Below are 24314 nucleotides of genomic sequence, written 5' to 3'. Positions count from 1 at the left end.
AGCCAGAATGCCATCAGTGTCACCAGCCCCGTTGCGGCCACAGGTCTATGTTCCAATGAAACCACTGGTGACTGACTGTTTTTCACCATCATCCGATTGCTCTTCCTTTGGTGGTGGCATTCTCTTTGCTCTTCATGTGCAGCACAGTGGGGTGTGTCAACGAACACATTTGGCAGCTGATCCTCTCCGTATATGTCTTACTCAGGTGGCCTTGTTTCAAACAGCCGAAGCATAGTCCTTTGCTTCGTAGAAAGTCAAGCTTTTCTTAGTGCTGAGACTTCTTCATCTTCTTACACACCTCCATGGTATGTTCGCCCTGACAGAAAAGACAAGGCTTGTTAAACGCATTGACAGGAACGGCAGAGTCTTTGTTCCTTGGCTTGGACTGCTTTTTGCCTAGTTGTCCACTGGAGCGGCGGCTGTAGCGAAACTCTTCTTCCTACCGTTTTTCCTGTTTGACTTGGAGCTTTCGTCCGACTTTTCCTGTCTTTTAGGTGCAGAGGAGTCCTTTAGATCTCCGAACAGCGGGTGCAGCACAATCTTAGCTTGCTTGTTAACAAAGGTGACAAGGTATTTGAACTTTGCTCTTCGTCCTTTCTGTTCCTGGATGTCATATGCCACGCTTCTCCACCTTTCTCTCAACTTGTACGGAAGCTTGGTAATAATAGCCCTCATGTTCACTGTATTGTCAAGCTCCTCCATGTACTCCACGTCTGTCATGACGTTAAGACATCCTGTGAGGAAGAGGGCGTACGAGTGAAGTACCTCTCCATCATCCGACTTGATAGTAGACCAACTCGGAGCCTTTTCTATGTAAGCCACAGAGATCTTGTATTCGTTCCCGAAATGCTCTGCCAAGAGCCTATTTGCTTCTTGATAGCCACGGTCTGAATCCATGTTTAAACAGTGGCGGATTAACTCTCTGGGCTGTCCACTGGTGTACTGCTACATCAAGTAGAGTCTGTCTTTACTGCTGTCTGTCCTATCCTCCACTCCATGTTCCCCTTTGAAGACGGGAATTTTATGTTGAGGTAGGGTAGACAGCCTTTGTTGTTTCACCAGGAACTCTGTGATGTTGTTTTAATGCCGTGTGACACGGTACAAGTCCCGGTTACATCACCCTCTGGCTAAGTAGTACTGGTAGGTAGTCTTTGATGACTGCAGCAAGGGTAGTTCGGTCTCTCCATCAGTACGTACTGCAGGAGAGGTAGGCTTCCTTTGACGTCCAGTAACGGAAATAGATTGCGTGAAGATTAAATACATAACGATGTGAACGGGGCATCAGGCTGTATGGTAGACGCGCTTCACTCACTCTAGTTAAACGACCACGGACTCCGGCGTAAAAAGTTTCCAGTCACAGGTTTCCAGTATGTACAGGTATCCACAGATCTTCAGGTAAACTAAAGTTAAGTGTCTTCAGGTAAGTACAATTATTTCCACAGGTTTAATAAAAATGAGGACATGTTCAGAAAACAGTATGGCTCTACATTTAAACTACAATTGACAAAAAAAACTGTTAGAACTAGTGTTATAACATGTAAAACAAAGAGCCCAAATTAAAGGAGCAGGAGCCGCTGCATGATCTCTTAAAGAGACAGTATCCAATTTAAAAAAGCATGAGAAAACTGAAACAATGTAGCTTATTGAAACAAACAATGAAACATGAAGTAAACCAATAAATGTCTCTTATACTACAAATGTAGGCAAAATCCTAAATCAGCACCCACACCTATTTCCTTTGGTTACTAAACAAATGACCACCAGGTCAATTCTGTTAGCTATTTTAGCAGGAAGCTATCACTGTCCAGCTCTAGCCTTATCATTGATGTAACTGCAATGACTTAAAAAAAATCTATGATATGACAGTTAGCCTTGATTCTATTTGAACATCCTCTTTTCGTTAAGAAAAGGGCTTGCATCTTATGTACAATACTCCTCTTTCCGCTTCTCGATACAAAGAAAATGGTCACTGGGATATACTGTAAACAAGGAAATCTATATGATCAAGTCCATCCTGTGCGAGTCGAGAGGTGGTGTGAAAATTGTTTCCACAATAAAGGCCTCAGGATGGGTTCACACAGGAGGCCTAATCAGTTTGTCGCTTTTTAAAATGTCTGTCTACAACAATGTAATTGAGTGTGTATGTACACTACCAGTCAAAAGTTTGGACACACCTACTCATTCAAGGGTTTTTCTTTATTATTATATATTTTTTACATTGTAGAATAATAGTGAAGACATCAAAACTATGAAATAACAAATATGGAATCATGTAGTAACCAAAAAAGTGTTAAACAAATCAAAATATATTTGAGATTTGCGATTCTTCAAATAGCCACTCTTTGCCTTGATGACAGCTTTGCACACTCTTGGCATTCTCTCAACTAGTTTCATGAGGTAGTCACCTGGAATGCATTTCAATTAACAGGTGTGCCTTCTTAAAAGTTAACTGGTGGAATTTATTTCCTTCTTAATGCGTTTGAGCCAATCAGTTGTGTTGTGACAAGGTAGGGGGGTATACAGAAGATAGCTCTATTTGGTAAAAGACCAAGTCCATATTATGGCAAGAACAGCTCAAATAAGCAAAGAGAAACGAAAGTCCATCATTACCTTAAGACATGTCAATACGGAAAAGGTCAGTCAATATGGAAAATGTCAAGAACTTTGAACGTTTCTTCAAGTGCAGTCTCAAAAACCATCATGCGCTATGATGAAACTGGCTCTCATGAGGACCGCCACAGGAATGGAAGACCCAGAGTTACCTCTGCTGCAGATGATAAGTTCATTAGAGTTACCAGCCTCAGAAATTGCAGCCCAAATATATGCTTCACAGAGTTCAAGTAAAAGACACATCTCAACATCAACTGTTCAGAGGGGACTGTGTGAATCAGGCCTTCATGGCCAAATTGCTGCAAAGAAACCACTACTAAAGGACACCAATAAGAAGAAGAGACCTGCCAAGAAACACGAGTTATGGACATTAGACCGGTGGAAATGTGTCTTTTGGTCTGGAGTCCAAATTTGAGATTTTTGGTTCCAACCGCCGTGTCTTTGTGAGACGCGGTGTAACGGATGATCTCCGCATGTGTAGTTCCCACCGTAAAGCATGGAGGAGGAGGTGTTATGGTGTGGGGGTGCTTTGCTGGTGACACTGTATGTGATTTTTTTAGAATTCAAGGCACACTTAACCAGCATGGCTACCACAGCATTCTGCAGCGATACACCATCCCATCTGGTTTGGGCTTAGTGGGACTATCATTTATTTTTCAACAGGACAATGACACAACACACCTCCGGGCTGTGTAAGGGCTATTTTACCAAGAAGGAGAGTGATGGAGTGCTGCATCAGATGACCTGGCCTCCACAATCCCCCAACCTCAACCCAATTGAGATGGTTTGGGATGAGTCGGACGACAGAGTTAAGGAAAAGCAGCCAACAAGTGCTCAGCATATGTGGGAACTTCTTCAAGACTGTTGGAAAAGCATTCTAGGTGAAGCTGGTTGAGAGAATGCCAAGAGTGTGCAAAGCTATCATCAAGTCAAAGGGTGGCTATTTTGATTTGTTTAACACGTTTTTGGTTACTACATGATTCCACATGTGTTATTTCATCGTTTTATTATTCTAATATGTAAAAAATAGTACAAATTAAGAAAAACCCTTGAATAAGTAGGTGTGTCCAAACTTTTGACTGCTACTGTATGTGTATGTCTCTGTGGGTGTGTGTGTGTGTGTGTGTGTGTGTGTGTGTGTGTGTGTGTGTGTGTGTGTGTGTGTGTGTGTATGAGCGAGAGATCATCTAGCATAGTAGGGTACCTTTCTAAAGACAGGTGCACTGCATTACTAACTTCTACATCTCTCACAGTGCAAGTTCTCTGTAACAACAACAAACCTTCTGTAAGAAACAACTATCTTTAGGTGGGGTGCAGGCAGCACTTCCCCACAGCTGCAGGAACCAGGAAGAGTGGCCAACTTTGAAGAGCACAAGGCAATTAATCTAGGAATTCCAACAATGCCCCACTCTGCATTGAGTAGTGGCCACTGGGCCGTGAGCAGGGAAGGATTGTCTGAGCCCCTAGGACCTGGGGTAGGGAGGGAAGGAAGGCGAGAGGGAGGGTGGGAGAGGTGGAAGGATGGAGAGAAGGAGGGAGATAGAGTGGGAGGGGGTAAGGGGGTAGGGAGGGAACGTGGGAGGGAGACAGGGAGGGAGAGAGTAGGAGGAAGGGAGAGTGGGAGAGTGGGAGGGCATAAGGTTCAGGGAGGGAGGGAGAGAGAAAGAGGTAGGGGAGGGAGGGAGAGGGTATGGGGCAAGGAAGGAAGGTTGGGAGGCTGAGGGGCAGAAAGGATGATAGGTAAGGAGAGAGGGGGGTAGGGACAGGAAGGCAGGGGGTGGGACTCGTGGGAGGGAGGAGGGCAGGTGAATGGGAAGGAAACCGGCATAGCAGAGATGGAGGGAGAGTCAGGTACTATGGCGGCAACCAAGCACACCCCTTCTTTTTATCCAACAAAGGATAATACTTTATTTGGAAGTCCCTCCCTACATTTGGTAATACTTATTGTAAGTATTATGTAATGCTTAAGGCTGCACTAATCCTTGCCTTAAAGAAGTAAAGGGAAAGGAAAGGGGGATAACTAGTCAGTTGTACAACTGAATGCATTCAACTGAAATGTGTCTTCTACATTTAACCCAACCCCTCTGAATCAGAGAGGTGCAGGGGGCTGCCTTAATCAACATCCACGTAGGCAGCACTTGTTCACTGTGATCCAAACGGGAGAGTGAACTGATCCACAACAGAAGGAGTTATATTGAGCATCACTAGGGGTTGCAGAGAATACTAAAGTGAAACAAATGCAATTAGCTATACTGAAAGCCAGTTTCAACAGTGATGTCTGTATCCAAATCAATTCATTTGCATAGCAGGGAACTGTCAAGCACTTTGAAACACCTAGCTATCTTAAGATTAATGCACTAATTGTAAGTCTAATGCTAATTGAGTGTCTGCTAAATGACTCAAATGTAAATGTAACCACTAGTCTGCACTGGGCATAAGAAACAAGATGTCAGACTTAACTCAAACAGCAATGCTCTAATTTGGACAACTGTTGTAATGCATTGTGCATTCAACATTGTAAGAAACTTTCAAACAATACATTTAGTGTCATGTAGACTAATAGAGTTGAGTTTGGTCTGGGAATTCTAATATTCTACCCCATCATTTAGCCCTACATCTGTAAATATCCATGTTTCATGTTGTGGAACCTGTGACACCTTCTTATTATACCTCAGTGGGTCAGGCTGAATGAGGCCAGTGTGTCTGTGAGGTCAACAGAGAGAGACAGGACCCTGGGCACAGTGGGCAGAGGGAGCCACAGTTACTGTGTCATTACACAAGTGGTGTGACTCACAGCATGGGCTGATAGATACACTAGTACATACTACACATCCTGTCCTGTCCACACCTCTGACCAGGGCACTCTGTGGGCATGCGCTATGACAACCACTCTCACCACAAACAAACAACTAGAAAACATGCCTTGTAAAAAACATTACTGAAGTATACAACATAACAACCACTGATGGGGCCGGTTCCTTTTGTCGTCAGACAATGACAGGAAATAAATCACAATTCCATTAAAATGCCTTAGATGATTATATTATGAATTTCTATAATTTGCTAATTTAACTGAGTATTAAATGGAATTAACTTTGTAGTGGGTAATATTTTATACATATGATGACAGATGTGACCCGTAATAAGACTAAGCAATTAGCCCATTAAAGGAATTATTTGATTCCATAAAGAGAAATAGCAATATGCAAGAGATTATAGTTGAGTTCCTGGAATTGGAAGGTCAAGAAATGACTGAGAATGGAATTCTAAATACAAGTGTATTTAATTACTTTGTAAAATGAATGGATTCACATACAAGGCAAAAAGCTTAAGTTACAAGGCATTACTGCCATTAACAAAGCATACTTCCAGGCATATACTGTAGATTCAAAGGTTATCTTACAAGACAAAGCATGAACAAAGAGATGCCTACTAGACCAGTGTCACGGATTTAGCCGAGGCTGCTCCTCCTCCTTGCTCGGGCAGGCTTCGGCGTTCGTCGTCCCCGGAGTACTAGCTGCCACCGATCTATGTTTCAGCAATCATCTAGATTGGTCTGCTTTGTGTACACCTGTTTCCCATTAGTGTTGATGGTTTCCCATTATAACCCCTGTCTGTCATTCGTTTGTTGTGTGTGATTGTTCTCCGTTTGTTTTCGGCAGGACTGTGTATTGCGATTATTGTTCCTCCCTGTTTTGGAGGTTTTGTTGTTTTGTACTTTTCATTACGTTTATTAGTCAAGTACATCTGCCAGTCTCTCGGTGTCCTGCGCTTGACTTCGTTCACCGCATACACGTTTATCCTGACAGAATCACACACCTCACATGGAGTCAGCAGGAGCGGCGGTGCCAGCTGGATCAGTGGAGGAACGCGTTGAACAACAAGCGGCCATGATCCAGGCTCTCGGCACCGCCGTGGTGAGCACTATGGAGCGATGGGAAAGAGGGGGTCTGCCTACACCTCCTCCTACGATACCACCACCATCGGCATTACCCATCGCTTCTCCTCCGGGGTCCAGTGGGATTCGGCTCTCGCTCCCGAGGGCTTATGATGGCACAGCTGCCGGGTGTCAGGGTTTCCTGCTCCAGGTTGAACTCTACCTGGCAACCATCCACCGGTGCCCTCGGGATACGAGAGCGTGTCCGCCCTCATCTCCTGTCTGTCCGGCAAGGCGCTGGAGTGGGCCAACGCCAAGTGGGGGGGAATAGACGCCGCTAATGTCAACTATGCGGAGTTCACCCGCCGCTTCAGGGCAGTTTTCGATCATCCACCAGAGGGTAAGGCGGCGGGTGAGCGTCTATTCCACCTCAGGCAGGGGAGAAGGAGCGCACAGGAGTTCGCGCTGGACTTCCGGACGCTGGCTGCCAACGCGGGATGGAATGAGAGGGCCCTCATCGACCACTACCGATGTAGCCTGAGGGAAGACGTGTGTCGGGAATTGGCCTGCAGGGACACCAACCTCAGCTTCGACCAACTGGTGGACATGTCTATTCGCCTGGATACCCTGTTGGCTACCCGCGGACGTCCGGATTCAGGGCCGTCCATTCCATCCCCCAGCACTTCCGAGCCGACCCCTATGGAGCTCGGAGGTGCTGGTGCTAGGGAGACCAGGAGAGTGGCCAGGAGGGAGGCCGTCCCCTGCACCAACTGTGGCCGTAGAGGACACACTGCTGGTTGGTGCTGGGGAGGGTCTCCTGGGATTCGAGGCGGTAGGCAGCGCACTGATGAGTCATTCCAGGTGAGTAGGCACCCAACTCACCCAGAGCTCTCTGGTGCGCATATGTGTATTACTGTTATGTTTCCCGAGGTCTCTCCTCATTCCCAGCATAAGGCGCTAGTAGATTCAGGCGCAGCTGGGAATTTTATAGATCGCCAGTTCACCTATAAGTTAGGGATTCCTATTGTACCCGTTGATGTGCCCTTCCCCATCCATGCCCTAGATAGCCGTCCTTTGGGGTCAGGATTGATTAGGGAAGTCACAGCACCTCTCAAGATGAAAACGCAGGAGGGCCATGCGGAGTTAATTAGTCTGTATTTGATTGATTCTCCTGCGTTTCCCGTGGTGTTGGGACTCCCCTGGTTAATGCACATGACCCCAACATTTCATGGCAGCAGAGGGCTCTCAAGGGATGATCTGATCAGTGTTTCAGGCGGTGTGTAGGTGTTTCCGTAGGGGCAACGACGGTGGAAAGTCCGAAACAAGTTCCCCCCATGCACATTCCACCTGAATATGCCGATTTGGCGCTCTCCTTCAGTAAAAAGAAGGCGACTCAATTACCACCTCATCGACAGGGGGATTGTGCGATAGACCTCCAAGTAGGCGCTGCGATTCCTCGTAGTCATGTGTATCCTCTGTCTCAGGAGGAGACGGCGGCTATGGAGACATATGTCGCCGAATCTCTGGGACAGGGATACATACGGCCATCCACTTCCCCTGTGTCATCGAGTTTATTTTTTGTGAAGAAGAAGGATGGGGGTTTACGCCCGTGTATTGATTACCGTGGTCTCAATCAGATCACAATTGAGTACAGCTATCCTCTCCCTCTGATTGCTAGTATGACGGAGTCATTACACGGGGCGCGATTCTTCACAAAATTGGACCTCAGGAGCGCGTACAACCTGGTGCGCATTAGGGAGGGAGATGAGTGGAAGACAGCATTTAGTACAACCTCGGGTCACTATGACTACCTTGTCATGCCATACGGTTTAATGAATGCTCCTTCAGTATTCCAATCGTTTGTGGACAAGATTTTCCGGGACTTGCATGGACAGGGTGTAGTGGTGTATATTGATGACATTCTAATATACTCCGCTACACGCGCCGAGCATGTGTCCCTGGTGCGTCGGGTGCTTGGTAGACTGTTGGAGCATGACCTGTATGTGAAGGCAGAGAAGTGTCTGTTCTTCCAGGAGTCCATCTCCGTCCTGGGGCATCGGTTGTCCGCGTCAGGGGTGGAGATGGAGATTGACCGCGTTTCAGCCGTGCGTAATTGGCAGACTCCCACCACGGTGAAGGAAGTGCAGCGGTTTTTGGGTTTTGCCAATTACTACCGGAGGTTTATCCGGGGCTTTGGACAGGTAGCAGCTCCCATCACCTCCCTGCTAAAGGGGGGTCCGGCGCGTCTGCAGTGGTCGGCTGAGGCGGACAGGGCGTTTAGACATCTGAAGGACCTGTTTACCTCGGCTCTGGTGCTGGCACATCCGGATCCCTCTTTGGCGTTCCAAGTTGAGGTGGATGCGTCCGAGGCTGGGATTGGTGCTGTACTATCTCAGCGCTCGGGTACGCCACCAAAACTCCGCCCCTGTGCCTTCTTCTCTAAGAAGCTCAGTCCGGCGGAGCGTAATTATGACGTGGGGGACAGGGAGCTGTTGGCTGTAGTCCAAGCCCTGAAGGTGTGTAGACATTGGCTTGAGGGGGCTAACCACCCTTTTCTCATTTTGACTGACCATCGTAACCTGGAGTACATCCGGGCAGCGAGGAGGCTAAACCCTCGCCAGGCAAGGTGGGCCATGTTCTTTACCAGATTTGTATTTAAACTCACCTATAGACCAGGGTCACAGAACACTAAGGCGGACGCCCTGTCCCGACTGTATGACACAGAGGAGAGGTCCATTGAGCCCACTCCCATACTTCCGGAGTCTTGTCTGGTGGCACCGGTGGTGTGGGAGGTTGATGCGGACATCGAGCGGGCGTTATGTACCGATCCTACTCCCCCACAATGTCCAGAGGATCGGAAGTACGTGCCGCTCGAGGTTTGTGATCGATTGATCTATTGGGCTCACACGTCACCCTCCTCTGGTCATCCTGGTATTGGTCGGACGGTGCACTGCCTTAGTGGGAAGTACTGGTGGCCCACTTTAGCTAAGGACGTGCGGGTTTATGTTTCCTCCTGCTCGGTGTGCGCCCAGTGTAAGGCGCCTAGACACCTGCCCAGAGGGAAATTACAACCCCTACCCGTTTCACAACGGCCGTGGTCTCACCTATCGGTGGATTTTGTCACGGACCTTCCCCCCTCCCAGGGGAACACTACGATCTTGGTCGTTGTGGATCGGTTTTCAAAGGCCTGCCGTCTCATTCCTATGCCAGGTCTCCCTACAGCCCTACAAACTGCTGACGCCCTGTTTACACACGTCTTCCGGCACTACGGGGTGCCTGAGGATATAGTGTCTGATCGGGGTCCCCAGTTCACCTCTAGAGTCTGGAAGGCGTTTATGGAACGTCTGGGGGTCTCGATTAGCCTTACCTCAGGTTTTCACCCTGAGAGTAATGGGCAGGTGGAAAGAGTTAACCAGGATGTGGGTAGGTTTCTGAGGTCCTATTGCCAGGACCGGCAGGGGGAGTGGTCGGTATATATCCCCTGGCCGGAGATAGCTCAAAACTCACTCCTCCACTAACCTTACGCCTTTTCAGTGTGTGCTGGGTTATCAGCCTGTTCTGGCACCTTGGCATCAGAGCCAGATCGAAGCCCCTGCGGTGGACGAGAGGTTTCGGCGCTCGGAGGAGACATGGAACGCTGCGCATGTCCATCTGCAACGGGCCATCAGGCGGCAGAAGGCGAGCGCCGATCGCCATCATAGTGAGGCTCCGGTGTATGCACCGGGAGATCGGGTCTGGCTCTCGACCCGAAACCTGCCCCGTCGCCTGCCCTGCCGGAAGCTGGGTCGGCGGTTTGTGGGGCCATTTAAAGTCCTGAGGAGATTGAACGAGGTATGCTATAGATTACAACTGCCAATTAATTACCGCATTAACCCCTCGTTCCATGTGTCTCTCCTCAGGCCGGTGGTAGCTGGGCCACTCCAGGAGAGTGAGGTACGAGAGGTTCCTCCGCCCCATTGGACATCGAGGGGCTCCGGCGTACTCAGTCCGTTCCATCTTGGATTCGAGGCGTCGGATGGGGGCCTGCAGTATCTCGTGGAGTGGGAGGGGTACGGTCCGGAGGAACGGTGCTGGGTCCCTAGGAGGGACATCCTAGACCCCTCCATGCTAAGGGATTTCCACCGGAGTCATCCGACTCGCCCTGCTCCGCGTCCTCCTGGCTGTCCCCGAGGCCGGGGTCGGCGCACGGCTGGAGCCGCGCGTCAAGGGGGGGTACTGTCACGGATTTAGCCGAGGCTGCTCCTCCTCCTTGCTCGGGCAGGCTTCGGCGTTCGTCGTCCCCGGAGTACTAGCTGCCACCGATCTAGGTTTCAGCAATCATCTAGATTGGTCTGCTTTGTGTACACCTGTTTCCCATTAGTGTTGATGGTTTCCCTTTATAACCCCTGTCTGTCATTCGTTTGTTGTGTGTGATTGTTCTCCATTTGTTTTCGGCAGGACTGTGTATTGCGATTATTCTTCCTCCCTGTTTTGGAGGTTTTGTTGTTTTGTACTTGTCCTTACGTTTATTAGTAAAGTACATCTGCCAGACTCTCGGTGTCCTGCGCTTGACTTCGTTCACCGCATACACGTTTATCCTGACAACCAGAGGCCAAGAAACATAGGAAATGAGAATTGATCATACAACCTTCCTCCATGGACTGGATACAGGATAAGTGAGAGAACAAAGGCTTTTCATTCCATTTATAACATCTGAAGGTATAAATCTTTCAACCCAAAACCAACCACCATTGACCAATCAAACGATACCAAGTTTACAGAGTAAGCTGACCACCAGGCCCAATCTCCACAGGGTGTCACAGCATCTAAAGGCTTGTGTGTGGGGTGAGACCAATGTAAATAAGACAGAATTCCTGAGAGGACGATAAAACCCCTTTGCATAGAGTAATTTAGAGTTCACCCTGTACAGATGTACAAGTTACCACAGAGATCATACATACAGTACTTATAGATCGCATCAGAGTTATCCTCAGTGAACAAGTATCAGAGAGATACCAACATGAATACTATAGAATTATTCTATCACACATTCAATAGTAATTCCTCTGGATACTGTAACAGAGAGATACATTTTGGCCCCTCAGAGGGGGAGGGGCTGACTAGTCCTTGGGCATTGTCCTTTGTGCTTTCGTTGTGTTCCTGGACCATTTGCCATGCAGCTCCAGGTGACAGAGAGCACATAAATTAGGGCCGAGCCTACAACATGACGTGTAGTTTATGTTCCCATACATTGCCTACTCTCACATGCCACACAGAGTGGTCAACAACAACAACTATCTACTGTAGATCAGTACTAGTTCACCAATAACCCTGGTAACAATGCCTCCCCCCTGGCATGTTGTTGACGTTTAAAACCCCAGCCAGGCTGGCAGCGTTAGATAGGAGCTGTCACGATCGTTCATCGACGGGTCAAACCAAGGCGCAGCGTGATAAGCATACATGTTTATTTGACTATTAAACACAACGACAAAACAAGAAACGAAACGTGAAGTCCAAGGTACACAAACAACATACCTAACACAGAACAAGATCCCACAACCCACTAGTGCCAATAGGCTGCCTAAGTATTGTCCCCAATCAGAGACAACGAGCGACAGCTGCCTCTGATTGGGAACCACACCGGCCAACATAGATCTAGACATACTAGATCTCAACATAGAAAATACAACATAGAAAAACACAACAAGGAAAATACACACCCTGACTCAACATATAAGCGTCCTCTGAGTCAGGGCGTGACAGGAGCTTTAGGAACCACCTGTTTATACTGATATAGTTAATGATTAGCCAGAGTGAAATCAGTTAGACTGAACAAACAGCAGCTATCAGCTCCTCGCACAGCCATGTAATCGGGCTATTAGCAACAGCACCTCAGCAGAGTGGCAACACTGTAGCTAGCAGGTATAACACTAACCTGATGAGTCAATATGCTGCTCTTAAAAGGCGAAACTGGAGTAGGGCACGGGTTGAAGTTTACTACTATTTTCCCAAAGCGTTGCCAACATTTTATGATCAGACAATTCTCTGTTGTCTTGTACTCGAGAAGGGCGAGGCGAGAGCAAGAAAATAAAAGAAAGTGCATAAGAGCGTAAGGTTGGGTTGAGATTGATCAATGTCCATTCAATGTGTCACACCTAATATAATACTCACTGTAAATTAGGCCTTGACATTGAGATAAAACAGAAGTTATTGACGAATACCCTTTGCCATACAGGAGTACAGGATAAATACATGCAAACATACATACATACCTAAACCAAGCTCCCACTCTTTAAGTGTGTCATGTTTTCCACTTATCCTTGACATTCATAAAAGGCATGAAATAATGACACTACTGGTAGACTTTCAACTCATAAAGTAAAAACAGGGAACTGCAACCGCGCATTCCAAAGTCTGTCCGGAAATATATAAACATTTTGGTTACTATTTTGAACTAGAACTTATCTCAGGTAAAGGAAACATTCTAATTACTGACGAAAGTATTATGTGATTCCAAAGGTTGCCTTCAAGTTTTCTGCACCCATGCAAATAACTAACATTTCTTAACTAATTAGGGAGAGAGAATATAATATTCACAGTAGCTCATCATGATCAAACTGACAAAGACTAATGGTAGGCCTAAATGAAATATTACTGCATTAAAACTGGGAGCATCTAAAAACACATATATTCTACTTTCTTTACTCTATAGAGCATGAGCATGATACTCATATTTATATTCATACCAGTATGAGTGTTCCCTTACCCAGTCCTCTACATCTCTGCCATCAGAAACTAGGCCTCCAGTCACAGGTGGCTGTTCCCAGTAGATGTTGGGCTTGCCGTAGCGCCAGATCTTGCCTCTGATTTTGTGTGAGAAGAAAGCAGCCACGGCCAATGCAGCGGTAACCAGGAACCCAAACACCATGGCTACACCCTGGAGGAGACACATCAACATCAAGGAGTTTATGTAAGTAAATTCTTACGCAAACAATCTGAAATACTACATTGTGATTGAAGACTTACAAACACACTACAGGCTATACACATACATGATTGAAATAAGCATAAGAACACACATGTAATAATATACCAACTTTACAGCTTCCCAGCAATAACTCAACATTCATCAAATGATACATTAAATAACTGTTCTACCTCTTGTGGGTCCACGTAGCAGTAGTGATAGAGGTACTGGTTATACATGCCAATACCCCCCACTCCTCCCATATTGGAATAGCTGGTCCCATACAGATTCTGGCACATCCTCAGCATGGGGTTGTAGATCATGTTCTGAGAGCTCTGGCCCATTGGGTTTACTCCCACGATGTACACGATGTTGATGATGCCCTGGATGACGGACATGATCACACTGACTACCAGAACCACTAGGTAGAACTTCCTGCTTCTGAACGTGGTCGATTTAGAAAAACTGGCCACGAAGAATCCCAGCGCCACAAAGAAGTTGATGGCCGCCATGGCTATCATGGTGGTCTTGGCCGAGTAAGGTGTCGGGTAGGAGCTACCATAGTTACCATAACCTCCTCCATAGCCTCCTCCATAACCAGAGCCGTAGCTGGAGCCATAACCGCCCCCCATTCCCCCATAAGCCATCCCTCCGCTGTAGGAGCCCATCCCCCCCATCCCGTACTGCATGTCCCAGACCAGGGTAGAGGCCACACAGGCAAAGATTCCCACACAGAGCACTATGATGGTGCCAAACATGGCCTTGACAATGCCAGGAGGGGAGAGACACTTGTAGAAGTGTTGGGGCTTCTCTTCCATGTAGTAGGAGCCCGGTGGGGGTGGGTAGGGATCAAACTCACTCCTGGGGGAGTGGTAGCTTTGTGGGGGGCCGTAGCCATTGAAGGCCGGGCTGTATGGAGGACTGTAGACAGGAGGGCTGTCGTAACCCTGCTTCTCAAACATCTCTCAACGATGGCAGCGATCTACATAGACAAAAGACATTGAAATGTTAGAGGACACTGGGCACAACTGTTTTCAAGTTTCCAACAGCACTGAGATATGGCTTTGGTGAGGTGTAAGTTGTAGCAATGTACATGATTACACTTGGCCTTGCTCATCTCAAGCTTTAAAGTAATAGAATAAATGAACTATGTTAGTACCTTTTATTTGATTTTCCATATTTGATGGGCTCCAATGAATGACTTGATGATTGTAGCTAGCTACATTTACAGACAGCAGTCCAACGTTTGCCCTACTTTATTAACTGTACCAAGGATAGGTGAATGAGTGTGGAAACTTCACTACCAGTCACATCAAAAAAAGCAGGCCATAATTTTCCACATTATGGGCTGAAAGACTTCACAGATGATCTTAGCATTGAGTTCTGTGAACCAGCAAAGTCAGAACCAGCATGGAGATGTTGGTACCAGGAATCAGAGTTCAGACAGCAGCCCCGCACAGTGCTGCTTTTCACCTGGCCATACGGGCAGCGGGAGTCTTCCTTCAATCCCTCATATTGTCCTGCTGCCTTTGAACATTTCATATCCCACACTCGGCCAAATGTTGTTTTGTTTTGAATTTAGGCTACACATAAATGCTAGTCCACAGTGTAAACAGTCTTAACAATGCCCATTCTTTTACAATATTCAACAGGCAAGAGGTTAGCATTTATAACAAGCTGATTTAAAGAAGAAAAACTATTTAGGAGATGTACCGATGTGAAGACATACACCTCTATTTTTTTTATTGCTGATGATAAGGCCATGTCAGTGGTATCAAAAGACTGCATTGTTACATCTATTTATCATGACACATTGTAGCGCTGTGTGAGAACAGTGTGTGGCTAAATGCATTAGATAACAGCAGTACAAATAGAACATTATCAGGTGCCTGCCTGCCTGCCTGCTGGGGTGACGAACTCCCTGTTTCCTTACAGTCACACTCACAGACACACCGTGACACAGCCCAAAGCTTTATATCATGGAGGACAAACAAAGAGACAGGCCTGGCACAATCCACTACAGCCATTCACTTTGTCTCTTTATGACTCAGGAACAGACTACAGTTGAGTAGGGGTTTTGCCTGAGTGAGAGCCTTCTTCTCAGACACCTCCCCTTCCTCCCACAACTCCCCCCTCCCTCCATATCCTTGATCCCATCTTCCCTCACCCCATCTCACACCGTCACATGCTTCGTAGACAACAGGTGTAGACTAACAGTGAAATGCTTACTTACGGGTCCTTTTCCAACAATACAGAGCTAAAGAAAAAAATAATTATATATATATACAGTGGGGAAAAAAAGTATTTAGTCAGCCACCAATTGTGCAAGTTCTCCCACTTAAAAAGATGAGAGAGGCCTGTAATTTTCATCATAGGTACACGTCAACTATGCCAGACAAATTGAGGAAAAAAAATCCAGAAAATCACATTGTAGGATTTTTTATGAATTTATTTGCAAATTATGGTGGAAAATAAGTATTTGGTCACCTACAAACAAGCAAGATTTCTGGCTCTCACAGACCTGTAACTTCTTATTTAAGAGGCTCCTCTGTCCTCCACTCGTTACCTGTATTAATGGCACCTGTTTGAACTTGTTATCAGTATAAAAGACACCTGTCCACAACCTCAAACAGTCACACTCCAGACTCCACTATGGCCAAGACCAAAGAGCCGTCAAAGGACACCAGAAACAAAATTGTAGACCTGCACCAGGCTGGGAAGACTGAATCTGCAATAGGTAAGCAGCTTGGTTTGAAGAAATCAACTGTGGGAGCAATTATTAGGAAATGGAAGACATACAAGACCACTGATAATCTCCCTCGATCTGGGGCTCCACGCAAGATCTCACCCCGTGGGGTCAAAATGATCACAAGAACGGTGAGCAAAAATCCCAGAACCACACGGGGGGACCTAGTGAATGACCTGCAGAGAGCTGGGACCAAAGTAACAAAGCCTACCATCAATAACACACTACGCCGCCAGGGACTCAAATCCTGCAGTGCGAGACGTGTCCCCTGCTTAAGCCAGTACATGTCCAGGCCCGTCTGAAGTTTGCTAGAGTGCATTTGGATGATCCAGAAGAGGATTGGGAGAATGTCATATGGTCAGATGAAACCAAAATATAACTTTTGGTAAAAACTCAACTCGTCGTGTTTGGAGGACAAAGAATGCTGAGTTGATTCCAAAGAACACCATACCTACTGTGAAGCATGGGGTGGAAACATCATGCTTTGGGGCTGTTTTTCTGCAAAGGGACCAGGACGACTGATCCGTGTAAAGGAAAGAATGAATGGGGCCATGTATCGTGAGATTTTGAGTTAAAACCTCCTTCCATCAGCAAGGGCATTGAAGATGAAACGTGGCTGGGTCTTTCAGCATGACAATGATCCCAAACACACCGCCCGGGCAACGAAGGAGTGGCTTCGTAAGAAGCATTTCAAGGTCCTGGAGTGGCCTAGCCAGTCTCCAGATCTCAACCCCATAGAAAATCTTTGGAGGGAGTTGAAAGTCTGTGTTGCCCAGCGACAGCCCCAAAACATCATTGCTCTAGAGGAGATCTGCATGGAGGAATGGGCCAAAATACCAGCAACAGTGTGTGAAAACCTTGTGAAGACTTACAGAAAACGTTTGACCTGTGTCATTGCCAACAAAGGGTATATAACAAAGTATTGAGAAACTTTTGTTATTGACCAAATACTTATTTTCCACCATAATTTGCAAATAAATTCATAAAAAATCCTACAATGTGATTTTCTGGATTTTTTTTCCTCATTTTGTCTGTCATAGTTGACGTGTACCTATGATGAAAATTACAGGCCTCTCTCATCTTTTTAAGTGGGAGAACTTGCACAATTGGTGGCTGACTAAATACTTTTTTTCCCCACTGTATATATATATATATATATATATAAATAGTGACACAGTGAATAACAAATAAAAATAACGAGTAAAAATAACATGGCTATACACTGAGTGTACAAAACATTAGGAACACCTTCCTAATATTGAGTTGCACCCACTTTTACCCTCAGAACAGCCTCAATTCAGCGTTCCACAGGGATACTGGTCCATGTTGACTTCAATGCTTCCCACAGTTGTGTCAAGTTGGCAGGATGTCCTTTGGGTGGTGGGCCATTCTTGATACACACGGGAAACTGTTGAGCGTGAAAACCCAAGCATCGTTGCAGTTCTTGACACACTCAAACCGGTGCTCCTGGCACCTACTACCATACCCCGTTCAAAGGCACTTAAATATTTTGTATTGCCCATTCACCCTCTGAATGACACACATACACAATCCATGTCTCAATTGTCTCAAGGCTTAAAACTCCTTCTTTAACATGTCTCCTCTCCTTCATCTACACTGATTGAAGTGGATTTAACAAGTGACATCAATAAGGGATCATAGCGTTCACCTGGATTCACCTGGTCAGTCTATGTCATGGAAAGAGCAGGTGTTCCTAATGTTTTGTACACTCAGTGTCTATAGGGAGCAGAAAATAACATGGCTATATACAGGGAGTGCCAGTACCGAGTCGATGTGCAAGGTTACGAGATAATTGAGGTAGCTATGTACTGTACATATAGGTAGGGGTAAAGTGACTAGCAGAAGCGTATGTGGTGAGTGTGAAAGTGTGTGTGTGAGTGTTGGGGTTTCAGTATGCATGTGTGTGCATGTTGTGTGTGGGCGTATGTAGTGTGTGTGTGTTGGGGTGTCAGTGTAAGTATGTGTGGTGTGTGGGTAGAGTACAGTGTGTGCACATAGAGTCAGTGCAAGAGAGTTAGTGCAAAATAGGGTCAATGCAGGTAGTCCGGGTAGCCATTTGATTAGCTATTTAGCAGTCTTGTTTAGAAGTCTTATGGCTTGGGGGTAGAAGCTGTTCAGGGTCCTGTTGGTTCCAGACATGCGGTACAGAGAGAACAACCTGTGTCTTGGGTGGCTGGAGTTTTTTTTTTTTAAATGTGGGCCTTCCTCTGACACCGCCTGGTATAGAAAATTCATAATCCGTGGTCCTCTGTAGCTCAGCTGGTAGAGCACGGCGCTTGTAACGCCAAGGTAGTGGGTTTGATCCCCGGGACCACCCATACACAAAAAAAAATGTATGCACGCATGACTGTAAGTCGCTTTGGATAAAAGCGTCTGCTAAATGGCATATTATATTATCATTATATTATATAGAGGTCCTGGATGGCGGGGAGCTCGGCCCCAGTGATGTACTACGTTTCCCATAGTCCACAATCAACTCCTTTGACTTACTGATGTTGAGGGAGAGGTTGTTGTCCTGGCACCACACTGCCAGGTCTCTGTTCTCCTCCCTATGGGCTGTCTCATCGTCGTCTGTGATCAGACCTACCACCATCGTGTCGTTGGCAAAGTTAATGATGGTGTTGGAGGGAGTACAGGAGGGGACTAAGCACACACCCGTGAGGGGCCCCCATGTTGTGGGTCAGCGTGGCGGACGTGTTGTTGCCTACCCTCACCACCTGGGGTTGGCCCGTCAGGAAGTCCAGGATCCAGTTGCAGAGGGAGGTGTTCAGTCCCAGAGACCTTAGCTTAGTGATGAGCTTCGAGGGCACTATGGTGTTGAACGCTGAGCTGTAGTCAATAACAGCATTGTCATGTAGGTGTTCCTTTTGTCCAAATGGGAAAGGGCAGTGTGGATATTGCATCTTCTGGGGATCTATTGGGGGGGGTATGCGAATTGGAGTGGGTCCAGGGTGTCTGGGATGATGATGTTGACGTGAATCAAGGCCAGCCTTTCAAAGCATTTAATGGCTACATATGTGAGTGCTAGGGGGCGATAGTCATTTAGACAGGTTACCTTGACATTCGTGGTCTGCTTGAAACATGAAGGTATTACAGACTGGGTCAGGGTGAGGTTGAAAATGTCAGTGAAGACACTTGCCAGCTGGTCAGCGCATGCTCTGAGTACACGACCTGGTAATCCTTCTGGCCCTGCGGACTTGTGAATGTTGACCTGTTTAAATATTTTACTCCTTCCCTTCCTAGCTCCCTAACTTCTTGTCTTTGTTTTTGGAGGGTGAGGGGAAAGTCAAGACTGCAAGGCACGGGAATTGTTGTTTCCATGGTATTTAGGGAGAAGAAAACTAGGCACAGTACAGAAAGTATCCAACAAGAGTTATTCTGCGTGTGGATACTGTGTGGAGCGAGGGAGAGCAGAGAGCGGAGGGGGGGAGAGGGGTACATTTGGGCAGGATGATAAGATGTCTTCTGAAGGGGGTTCCACCTTTGTTTATCAACAGCCTGCCCAGTACCTTCCATCATCATCATAGAATATTGGAAATAACTCCCTCTGCAGTGTGTAAAGTTTAGACACCTGGATCCGTTACACCATTCCAGGACTCTGCTCTGCATGTACGTGGTGATACTGCCTCACCAAAATACATGTACACCTCCACTCCGACTGGACATTTTTTACAAAAGAACCAGGGCAGTAAGGCCTAGAATACAATACAGTTCCAACAGCAGCCTACAGTTCAGAGCTTCTTGTAAATGTTGCTTCTGTGAAACAGACAATGGTCTTGCAACCAATCAACACAGGGATGGAGGCTGTCATGCAGGCTGTCTTGCTGGTGTCAAAGATCAGCCATCCACAACTCACTGAGCTGCTCACATCCAGTGCACACTCAATCATCTCTTGTTGATAACAGAATTCCAACCCTGTTTCGCCTGGCTCACATCTATCAAAACAACCTGGAATCAGGGATAGACGTAACATAGTATGGTGTGTATTAATTAGTAGTTGTCCATCATCCATTTTGTATGATATGTTACGAATTACAATTCGTATGATATGTTACGAATGTTCAAAACGTATGATATGTTACGAATTACAATTTGGCTAGGTGGCTAATGCTAATGTTAGCTAGGTGGCTAACGTTAGCTAAGCTAGAGGTTAGGGTTAAGGTTATGGTTATGGTTAAGGTTAGCGTTAGGTTTAAGGGTTAAGGGTGAAAGGGTTAGCTAAAATCCTAAAGTTGTCTGTGATTAAATTAAAACACGCAACCTTTGGGATGCTAGACATTTGCATTATTCGCCTGACCAACCACCCTACTTTCGTTTTTGCCTTAAACGTCTGTCTTATGTAATCATACCAAACGTAACATACTGTATCACACTAATTTGAGTGTGTGTCCACCCCCCCGGGTGCACATTTAGTTTTTTTGCCCTAGCACTACACAGCTGATTAAAATAATCTAAGCTTGATGATGAGTTGGTTATTTGAATCAGCTGTGTAGTGCTAGGGCAACAACCAAAACATGCATCCAGGGGGAGGCCAGGACCGAGTTTGGGAATACCTGCTCTAGTTGCATGGGGCATTCAAAACACTCTAGAGCCCTCAAACTCATCTCTGGACTTTGAAGCCAGTTCCACTGTTTTTTTTTATTGTTCCCCTCTAATCAGGGACTGATTTAGACCTGGGACACTAGGTGGGCGCAATTAAGTATCAGGTAGAACAGAAAACCAGCAGGCTCCGGACCTCATAGGGTAAGCGTTGAATACCCCTGCTCTAGAGGATCGCTCTTAATAAAAATCAATTAAGGATAACGCAGTACAAGGCAAACAATAGCTCACAATCTCGCAATACAGGACTAGACAGACTAGGGCAAAATAACTGCATGTTTAGCCTTTTAGAGAACACAAATGGGCATATGGCAATGTATTTAAACGTTTTAGCCTGAGATGTTCCCATTATACATCCGATCTTTTGAAGAAATTATGTTAACCACTAGGCATGTTTAAATTGAAGTAACAGAAAAAAAATCACAACAACGCGAACGGAAACCCCCACCTGTGAGACCCTCCCTCAAGCCCCTGGAGCTCACAATTGCGAGCTTGTGTGAGAGAACGGAATGCTTGACAATAGGCCAAAAGAAGAAACTAAATGTTAGAGTAACTAATACCTATAAAACACTAAAAAGTAAAAAAATTCCCAATTTTTTTTTTTTTATATAGCCAACAATTTATAAACACCATGTCTTCTGTGGACTTAGAAATGTATGTACAAATCAGTGCATAATAAATGTTAGTACACAGTCCACCAATTTAAACAGGTTATTAATTTGATTTCTAATGGTTTGAAGTCGACTTAACGGCCATTTCACTCACCTGAGCGTAGAAAAAACAGCCGGGTGTTGGCGCTTGAGCCAGAGCCGAATCCACCGTCGTTTAGCGAGTTTACTTTGTATCCGCAAAGATTGAGATCAGAGAAGTAGAAATAATTAGATGAAACTTCATCGGCAACAAAATGTACCTCTTTATTCTTGACCTGCTCTAATGTGGTGGCTCCCTCTTTTTACTCGTCCCGTTCCATGCAGAGAGGCAATGGTTCTTCAAGGACTGTGTCTGTGAACAAGTGTTTTGTTGCGCTTTCAAAGGACATTGCTTGGCTGACTGCCCAGCACTGTGCTGTCTGGAGGTAGGTGTGATTTGTAGACTAGTCGACTATCCACAGTAAAGGAAAGTATAGTAATGTATTGTATGAACTGCTTTTACTGCTTTGAGAGTGACCTTTTTCTTTATCATTTCGCCTAGTGTGTGATACTTAAGAGAAAAAGTCAAAGCCCCCCCCCCCCAATTGCAGGGCAGGGTTGTCCTTTGCTTGACACATATCTGACATTATTCCGTTTATGCCTATAGATCCTTACTGGCTTTGCCAAATACATTACATGATCTACACAGATTTTTTTCCCTCTCTCTATTTTTTGTTGTTGTTGTTGTTCTCAATGGTTGGCTAATTCCTTGGCTATTGGAGGTGGCCTAGTTATCCATTCATTCCCACTAGATACAGTACATGCTTATTTTTCTTCTGGTGGATGTCTCCACCTTGCTATAGCTTTTGGGTACTGTAGAAATCTCAGTATAATGACACACCAGCATTAAAGTAAACAAGAAAATGTACACATTTTACTGAAATACAATATTAAAGGCCCAGTGCTGTCAAAATTCTGTTTTCCTGTGTTTTACATCATATTGTACAACACGTAATGAAACTAACATTGTAACATTTGTGCTTTGGTCTACTTAGTTATCCCTCCCCGCTCGTTCCACCCGCACCGCCTAACCAGAGAAAATGAGCCATTGAGATGTCTCGCTCTTGGGAACCCCCTACGTGGGGTGGGGGCAATAAGTAGACCAGAGAGGCCCCACCCGATCAGAAAAAAATAGGGAGTCGAGTGTCTCGCTTTCTCTTCTGTCTCTGGGCCTACCGCAAAGGAAAGATAGTGATGACGCTCATTGACATAGTTGCAAATTATGGGGAATAACCAATCGCGATGAGGCATCGCCATTCACCAGCTGTGAACTCAATGGGCGTGTTCCTCTGCTTGGTGTCATTGTCCTGTTGGAACGTCTAACTCCATCCCTACCGTGAAGCATGGTGGTGGCAGCATCATGCTATGGGGATGCTTTTCAGCAGCAGAGACTGGGAGACTGGTAAGGATAGAGGGAACAATGAATGGTAATTTGCACTCTGAATCAGGTTCTCATCAAGGATTTGCCTGTATTTGGCACCATTCATTGTTCCCTTACCAGACTCCGCTGCTGAAAAACATCCCCATAGCATGATGCCGCCACCACCATGCTTCACGGTAGGGATGGTGTTAGACGGGTGATGAGCTGTGCCTGGTTTTCTCCAGAAGAGTTCCACGTTTGTCTCCTCAGACCACAGAATCTTTTGCCTTATACTCTGTTTTTCACGTGACTTTTTGCAAACTCCAGGCGTGCTGTCAAGTGCCTTTTTCTCAGGAGTGGCTTCTGTCGGGCCACTCTCCCATAAAGGCCAGATTGGTGAAGTGCTGTAGAGATTGTTGTCCTTCTGGCAGGTTCTCCCATCTCAGTCAAGGAACTCTGTAGTTCTGTCAGAGTAGTCATTGGGTTTTTGGTCACCTTCCTGACCAAGGTCCTTCTTGCCTGTTTGGTCGGACGGCCAGCTCTATGGAGACCACTGTGTTCTTGGAAACGTTCAATAATAATAATAATATGCCATTTAGCAGACGCTTTTATCCAAAGCGACTTACAGTCATGCGTGCATACATTTTTGTGTATGGGTGGTCCCGGGGATCAAACCCACTACCCTGGCGTTACAAGCGCTGTACTCTACCAGCTGAGCTACAGAGGACCACACTCTATAAATAGTTTTTTACCATTCCCCAAACATTAGGAACAACTTTCCTCTCCTTTTCCCTCAGAACAGACTCAATTTGTCGGGGCATGGACTCTACAAAGTGTCGAAAGCGTTCCACAGGGATGCTGGACCCATTGACTCCAATGCTTCCCACAGTTGTGTCAAGTTGGCTGGATGTCGTTTGGGTGGTGGACCATTCTTGATACACACGGGAAACTGTTGAGCGTGAAAAACCCAGCAGCGTTGCAGTTCTTGACACAAAGCGGTGCGCCTGGCACCTACTACCATACCCCATTAAATATTTTGTAATAATAATAATAATAATAATATATTGAAAATATAATAATATAATATATTTCGGGATGCAAACCAGTAATATGAATCACTGTTGATCCATCCTGTTCTGATCTAATGAGATGGATGTAGGATCTTCTATGCCTTTCCCAGTCATGGAGGACAGAAACATGCAGCTGTGCACCTCACTGAAGACCACTACTGAATTGGGGGTAGGATTTTGTGGTAGTACATACATTTTACACAGATCACAGGTTAGGGTGAGGCATGATATTCTATGTCAGACTCTTCAATGCCACTTTTCTCAACATCTTAGACCCCAAAGGTTGTTAATGAACACTTTTTAAGATCATATGACTTGTATTATTTTGATAGAGGGCTGAAAGCCACAGCTGAATGGGTTAGTTCTCACTAGATATCCCCTTTTACATAGATCACA

At 45.9% G+C, this 24314-nt stretch overlaps 1 protein-coding gene across 1 annotated transcript in view; it reads right to left on the bottom strand.

The window, feature by feature from the left end:
* The window catches only part of LOC121540409 (occludin), a 52941-nt gene extending 31125 nt beyond the window's left edge, over positions 1-21816 (bottom strand). Inside the window, exons 1-3 of the mRNA XM_041849256.1 lie at positions 21565-21816; positions 13625-14415; positions 13233-13403 (exon numbers count right to left, since the gene is read on the bottom strand). Coding sequence (XP_041705190.1) covers positions 13233-13403; positions 13625-14395 — 942 coding nt within the window. The 5' untranslated portion in view covers positions 14396-14415; positions 21565-21816. The remainder of the gene's footprint in view (positions 1-13232; positions 13404-13624; positions 14416-21564) is intronic.
* Between the last annotated feature and the right edge of the window lie 2498 nt (positions 21817-24314).

This window comes from Coregonus clupeaformis, chromosome 26, assembly GCF_020615455.1.
Source record: "Coregonus clupeaformis isolate EN_2021a chromosome 26, ASM2061545v1, whole genome shotgun sequence".
Lineage (NCBI taxonomy): Eukaryota > Metazoa > Chordata > Actinopteri > Salmoniformes > Salmonidae > Coregonus > Coregonus clupeaformis.
The sequence above is the reverse complement of the archived record's forward strand: the minus strand, read 5'-3'. Positions and strand labels throughout refer to the sequence as shown.